The sequence below is a fragment of the Acanthochromis polyacanthus genome, chromosome 19, assembly GCF_021347895.1.
Source record: "Acanthochromis polyacanthus isolate Apoly-LR-REF ecotype Palm Island chromosome 19, KAUST_Apoly_ChrSc, whole genome shotgun sequence".
Classification (NCBI taxonomy): Eukaryota; Metazoa; Chordata; class Actinopteri; family Pomacentridae; genus Acanthochromis; species Acanthochromis polyacanthus.
In genome coordinates, this window is record NC_067131.1 from 9,195,995 (window position 1) to 9,203,610 (window position 7,616).

At 42.8% G+C, this 7,616-nt stretch overlaps 1 protein-coding gene across 1 annotated transcript; it reads left to right on the forward strand.

Annotated features, from left to right (window-relative positions):
- The first annotated feature begins 1,260 nt into the window (after nt 1-1,260).
- LOC110954273 (zinc finger protein 503-like) lies at nt 1,261-4,092 on the forward strand. Its single transcript, XM_022198745.2, has 2 exons — nt 1,261-1,917; nt 2,499-4,092. The coding sequence occupies exons 1-2, from the start codon at nt 1,663-1,665 to the stop codon at nt 3,933-3,935; spliced, it is 1,692 nt and encodes a 563-aa protein (XP_022054437.1). The 5' UTR covers nt 1,261-1,662; the 3' UTR covers nt 3,936-4,092.
- Nucleotides 4,093-7,616: the final 3,524 nt, after the last annotated feature.

Here is a 7,616-nt window from a genome sequence, read left to right on the forward strand (position 1 = left end):
GTCTGCTGCTGAGAGCCATCCATCACGTCCACAATAAAGGAGTTTTTGCCTGACGGTCGAAATTTATGGTCGCCCTTCTCTGCCCTAATAACTCAAAGCGCTGTGTCAGAGCCTGACAGCCGTTGCCGAAAACAGCACCCCTGTTATCAATCAAAAAACACTTGCATATGTTTAACTTTCGCCTGATCAGCAAGACATTTATAGGCTATTGAGTAATAAGATAAGTGGGTCTATTTCGATGGGAAGAAATGTGGAAGCTTTAATGATTAATGGCAGCCACAAGAGAGTTATTTAAGCGTTCTTGGAACAAAAAAGAAGGAATTTTTTTGGCTTGAATGTGGCGGAAATGTGGAGGTATATTTTTAATTTCCAAGACATAAAAACACTTGAAAAAATTACACGCTATTAAATCAAGTCTGTGGCTGAATTAAAGCTCTGCGTAAAAATGCCTCAGAGCTTATCTCCAATTAAACAAATCGCTGTTTTTTTATTAGTTTCAAAAGACCAGAAGGAGTAAAAGAGGCCTAAACTGTGACGGAGGGACGAGTGAGGGGAGAAAAGCATCGCCTCTTCTTCTCCACCTCTCATAGATTCACTTTACAGTAGCCTAGTTGACCTGAATCTGACTGAGAAGAGGCAAAAAAAAATCTGTAGACAGCTGACAGATAGCTGGCGTGCAGGACAGGGAACTGACAGATGACAGGCTGTGTGATTGAGAGGAGAAAGTTGAAGAAAACGTGAAACATGGCGATGGATATCGATGCACGTTGAAGGGAATGTGACCACAGAAGCCCCTCACTCGGTTATTTTTCTTGTTTGAGTCAAATAAATATCGGAAAATGAGGGACTATGGAAAAAAGCTCGGTTGTTTGTAAACTTTTTGCATGGAGGGAGCATTCGCATGGGTTTGAACCACTGTTTCCTAATTGCAATTTAGTTATTCAAAGAAAATTTGCTCAAAAATAATCACTCAACGTTAGAATGTGGAGTGTAAATGCTTTGGCTAGATTTCTATCCACTTTGACAAAGAAAAAAACCATTTGGAGAAAATAATAATAAGCATTTAAACATTTTGTTAATTGAATGCATTATGTGATAACTTCACCTAACAAGGTTTTGGTCATCTATATCTATACCTATATCTGCCGGTTATCTTGACCCAACAACCCCTAAACCACACAGAACGCACGGGCAGCGCATGCGTCAAAGCGCCAATTACGCAAAGACGTATATAAAGTCTCCAAATTAAAAGCGCTTGGAGTGGGAGAAATATGAAATAGACACGAGTGTGAGGAGGAAACGTCACATTATCTCGACCCTCCGATCACACTCGGATCTCTTTTTGATTGGGAGCCTGAAAGGCAGCGATCTGCGGACTAACTCAGATTCTGCTCTAGAGGAGGCGGAGTGATCCCTCCAGCCCACGACCCACGTAAATCTAGTCCGCTCTCGGACCCACAGCCACACTGTCAGAGCGACGTCGGGAATGAAGCAACACGGCTGCGAAGCGCACGGATTCTGCTCACTCGCTCCGCGTCTCTCTTAAGGATTTAACGTTGTTTCTTTCATTTCTGGCTCAGGCTTTAACCGTCAGACGTTTCGAGTGTTGGCTTTCTTTACCCTACACATGTATTTTTCAACCATTTATACGAGAATTGGGTCATGATCACATCGCCCACGGTCTCTGTCCTGAGAAATAGCACGAATCCAGCGTGGGAGAGCGGCTCCTCGGGGGAGAAGGGAGCAGCGAAGATCAGCCAACTATCTGTCCACAACTCCGTCTCTCCCGCAGACCCTTCTCGTCAAGCCAGTCGTCTTCCCATAAAGATTTTGAAAATGCTTACGGCTCGGGCAGGACACATTTTACACCCGGAGTACCTTCAGCCTTTGCCGTCCACTCCTGTCAGTCCCATCGAGGTAAGCACACCGATTGTATGAAAACGTTTACGCACACGGACATTAATTCGCTTGAGCTCAAACTACAAAGTGTTTCACCTGGAAATCACTGGGCTCAAAAGCTTCCAAAGCGGCATCACTGTCGGAGTTTTGTGGCCACATTTTGGTCAGGTTTTTATTTAGACCGTGTAGTGCATTATTTGATAGAGCACAAAATATCCACGGATATTCTTTTTATCTAATCTTTGGACCCGATTTCCGTGTTGGGTTCAGATTTTTTGTTGTTTTTGCTTTTCGTAGGAATAACCTATCATGTCTAATTTGGATTTAGTTTAGTAGTGAACGGATGCTCGTGTTTTGAATGTCGTTTCAGACGTGTGGCAGTTGTACAATCTTATCTTATCCCATGTAAATCAGCTCTGTGAATGCGCTTTCTTTCTTTACATGCCTATTATGCCGAGTTGTTTTGAGTTGATAAGTTTATGCGCAGTGCGTAAAACACGCGGAACGGCCATATGTGCATCTGTACCATAATATGTCACCTGTATGTGATTGTTTTCTTTAAAAACATTTCACTAATTGTGTGTTTTCCTATTTTTCAGCTGGATGCCAAGAAGAGTCCACTGGCCCTTTTGGCCCAAACGTGCTCTCAGATCGGCAAACCGGACCCTCCGTCCTCCTCCAAGCTCTCCTCCGTCACCTCAAATGGATCTACTGACAAGGAGCCCAAATCTGGTCCGCTGAAAATGAGCGACATCGGAGCCGACGACAAGTCGAGCTTCAAACCTTACTTGAAATCTTCAGAGAAGAAGGACTCGAGCAGCAGCCTCAGTGGAGATAAAACCAGTTTCCGAGTGCCTAGCGCCACCTGCCAGCCGTTCACCCCCAGGACAGGCAGCCCCAGCTCCTGCACCTCCGTTTCTCCACTGCCGTCTGAAGGCAAAGCGGGAGACAAGGAGGAAAAGAAGGAGTCTGATAGCAATAAAATCAGTACGACAGAGAGTAGTGGCAGCCACAGGATAAGTGGAATTACCTCTGATGGCAACCAACACCACGAAAACACATCTGGATCGAAGACTGTTACATCAGACTCAACATCTGTAACCTCATCCTCCTCCGTCCTTGGCTCTGGACTAGTGGCCCCCGTCTCTCCCTATAAGCCCGGTCATACCGTTTTTCCCTTGCCACCTGCTGGTATTTCATACCCTGGAAGTTTAGCGGGTGCATATGCAGGTTACCCGCAGCCGTTCCTCCCTCATGGAATGACCCTTGACCCTACCAAATCCAGCAGCCAGCTACTAAGCGCACAGTTTGCTGCTGCCAGCTCACTGGGATGCAGTAAAGCAGGAACGAGTCCCCTAGCAGGAGCGTCCCCGCCGTCTCTAATGTCTGCTAGTCTGTGTCGAGACCCCTACTGCCTGAGCTACCACTGCACAAGCCATTTGTCCGGAGCATCCAGCGCCAACTGCGCACATGACTCTGCGGCTGCTGCTGCTGCCGCCACCGCGCTCAAGTCTGGATACCCGCTCATGTACCCGACGCACCCGTTGCACGGCGTACACTCCTCGGCCCCGTCTTTCAGCGGACATCCCTTATATCCTTATGGGTTTATGTTGCCCAATGACCCCTTGCCGCACGTGTGCAACTGGGTGTCTGCAAACGGACCTTGCGATAAGCGCTTTTCCTCCTCCGAGGAGCTGCTCAGCCACTTGCGGACTCACACGGCCTTTGCCGGCACAGAGAAGTTGATATCTGGGTACCCGGGCTCCACTTCTCTCGCCAACGCCGCAGCCGCCGCTGCTATGGCGTGTCACATGCATATTCCTCCGAACGGCAGCCCGGGCAGCCCCAGCACGCTAGCCCTCAGGGGCCCCCATCACCCCCTCGGACTCAGCAGCCGCTATCACCCGTATTCAAAGAGCCCCCTGCCCACTCCCGGGGCCCCGGTGCCGGTGCCAGCGGCCACCGGGCCATATTACTCCCCATACGCCTTGTATGGACAAAGACTGACAACAGCATCGGCCTTAGGATACCAGTAGAGACAAAGAATTATACATTTATAAAGGAGATTTAGGCCCAATGAGTTTTATATTGTACTTCATGCAGGGACTGGATCCATGTGGGGATCAGTGTATTTATTTGCGATAGCTTCAAGCGTGACTAAAATAAAAAATAATTATAATATAAATGTCAAAAGCCTCAACGTGCATTATTTTACACAGGAGAGAATATTGGTTTATGTTTACCTGCTGCATCAGAACTGAGAATGGGACTTTTCTTTTAGGTAGAAGCCTAATATGGATTTTGATTCTGATGCCAAATCGATGGTTATTCTTCGACTGGAAAGCAGAAGTTATTTTAATTCTCCCTTACTCAGTTGGATTAGAGGAACACTTGTGCTGAGTGATTTGACAGAGTGATGGACGTGGAAAATCGATCAGAGCAGCTTCTTCAGAATTGCCATTGATTTATTTTGAGGAGAGCAAAAAGTTTCACGAAGCCTTTATTTATTACCTGAATGGCATTTTAAAGCTTAAAGCTGTTTAAACTGGTTAGTTTTTGTCTTTTTAAAGTGGAGATTCTTTTTCTTAAGCACACATTTACTATTATGCATTAGGAGTTGGTTCAAATCAGCTTAAAAGTTTTAAATTAGAACAAGTAATCTCACACTTTTTAAATGTAGTTTATTGTTTTGCATTTTGTTGTAGAATAATAGTTTGGCTGTGGAATTGTGAAATGCTACTTGGAGTTGTGGATCAAATATTACTGATATATTTAGCTGATCCATATTTTATTCCTGAAGCCATACATAGGTCAATTTAAATTTATCATGAACAGTCGTGGCAAAATCAAGCCTTTTTCTTCTCATTCTTAACTATGGTTTTACATTTTGGAATTGCAATTGAGGCTGACAATAGATTTTCAAAGGGTCTGCAGCCAACTGGAAAACCTTTGCATGTTTTTATGTAGGACACAAGGCAAATCCCTGGAGGATTGCAGCGTCTGTGAGTGTGTATGTTTTTGTTTTACGGTAACGAGAGGCTAAAACCACTTAAACCTCGGTGATGTAGCTACAGTATGTACACAGTGCGTTTGTGTGTGTGTGTGTGTGTGTGTGTCTATGTGTGTGTGTGTTCAGATGCAAAGTCTCCTGGGCTCATCAAAAACATGCTGAATCTTCTCCATCAGAGGTCATGGATTATCGTTTCATTAACGAAGACAAATGAGCAACTGATATCAGTGAGGGGCTCTCTAAACAAAGATTTACGATGACACCAGATGTGGGACGTTTCCACAGCTTTTGTGATTGCTGTAATGAAGCCATGAAGCAGAGAGCATGAAATAAAGCGAGGCCTAACCATTTAATCAGCCCCTTAAAACAAATCAACTAAATCAAGCCAACAGTGTCATTATCCGTCCTCAGTAAATCAGACTGTTCTCCAGCAATAAAATCACCGTCATTAACAGTCAGATGTCATATTCATCAAATCCAGCCATCCTTCATGTAGATGAGACCTAAACATAGCTCAGTGATAGATGGCAATAAAGCCGCTAACCCACAATTCAGCGCTGCAACCAGTCAACCATGAAGCAAGCGTGCATCATATGTGATACATCTCTTTTCATTTACAAACAGCACATTAATATGATGTGGACAAATGGGATTAAGATCTTTGAACTCATTTTTCAGCGCTGAATTGATGTGTGACACCAAAGTGTGAATTCATACATCCTCTCACTTGTACGAGGACAGAAACTAGTCAATAAATTATTCAGAAGATTTCATTTTATAGCATCAGTTGATTTTGAATTTAGGAAGAGATGATAAAGTCTGTGGACTACAGCCAAGTACTAGTGCTTATTAAATGCTCTGAAAATTAATATTTACTCAGCTTTGTAATGCAAGGTTTCTTTTTGCATGAAATCTTAATAGTGTAATATTGTAATTGTTAAAAGTACATAATCAAGTGAGCGATGTAATAATATGAATAATCTATTTAGCATTTTTTCAGCAGCAAGTCTTATTAAAACCAAGAAACTGTTTACCAAGAGAGTGCTGAGAGCAAACTGCCTCCATACAAAAACCACGTGACACACGACTGAAACAACTGCATGCACAGAGAAAAATTCTAACTATTCCAAAACATTAGAAATTCCAGCAACTGACCCTTCAAGTTAATCAGAGATGCAAGTCTCTGTAAAATTTGAACCACGTGCAGCATTTACAAAAAGTCTAAAGATATTTAATAAATTTTAACCTGCTCACAAAGTTTTTTTTTAATATATTTTTCTACAACAAAAAAATCCACCTTTAAGCACTCGTGTGGAGGCTGATGTCTGAATAGATAATGAATTAAAAATATAATTAAATGTATCTTCTTGTGAGAAGTTAGGATTGTTGGCAAATTTGGTGCATTAATCCACACAGATGTGTCGTTATATGCCTGTATAATTACATTTTGTGCTATAAACTATTTTACATGTTGACATATTGCTTTTAAATGAGTATATGGGTTACATTAAAGGGCAGCTGTGTCTGTAAAGTGAAGAAGTGTTGTTAGTATTCCATTTGTAAGGGGGCAAAAAGTTTTCACCATTTCAGGTTAGGTAAAACACTGAGCTTATGGTAACTAACACCACTCTGTTGGTATAAGAAGCTACTGTATGTTATAGTCTCCTTCATTAAATCTAAAGTAAAGAAAACAACATGCTTCTAACAATGCAAAAAAAACAACTGGACCCAATAATTTGCCAGTAATACTTTGGATTGTAAAATATTTTTTTTCTGATTCGAAACAGAGAAAAAATAAATAAAAATAAAATAACAAAAATCAGAAAATGAATCCAGTTCAAATTTTTAGCAGGCTTTGGAGCACATTCTGCTGTGTCAATTCCATTAATGTTTCCGTCACCGGTTTAAATTTTCTTCCTACATTTAGTCCTTTAGAGCTCTGAGTTTAGAAGAAGTTCATTAGAGGTGGTTTTGAGGTCACTGGGGGAAGGTGCTGCATCATGTGGACACAGGTAACCGGTATGTCCCTCTGGTTATGACATTAACTGCTGCAGTGGGCTCCACATTTATCTTTTCCACCATGATAAAGTCTATCCATCTTATTCCTGTGGGACAAAGGATCTCTTTCCCACATGTTTGAAGGTAAAATGCTGTCAGGAGATGAAACGCTGGTCAGCTCTGTGACTCCACGTTGAATCACAGCGACGGCCCCACCTGCTCTGCTTTGAACCGCAGCATGGGCAACACTTGAGGCCTTTCACCTGAGGAAGAACAGATCAGCACACCGAGGCCCACCACAGACACATGTTGATGTTAAAAATGGTCCCTTCTGCACAGCTGCACGCCATGTGTTGTACTGTCCATGGTGTATTATGGTTGAAAGCCATGGACATCATCACTGCCAGGCTAAACTGATGTTCCTCCTCAAAACGCCCACAGTCACGTATGAAAGCTGCCTTCTCCAAATCGGTTCATTCATCAAATACATACATCAAGCAGCTTTCAAACACTTGCTACAAATGTTGCGGATATATAATGAATTTAACACCCTTTTGTCAGCCATATTAATGATCCAATCAAGGGATTTCCCTGTCGTTACATAAACATTTGCTGCTTTGAGTAAACCTCCCTCGGTGCTTATGTGCTCTGGAAAGGCAAGCGGATCTCTGTTTATAGACAGAAAAGGAAAAACCAATGACCTTTTGCA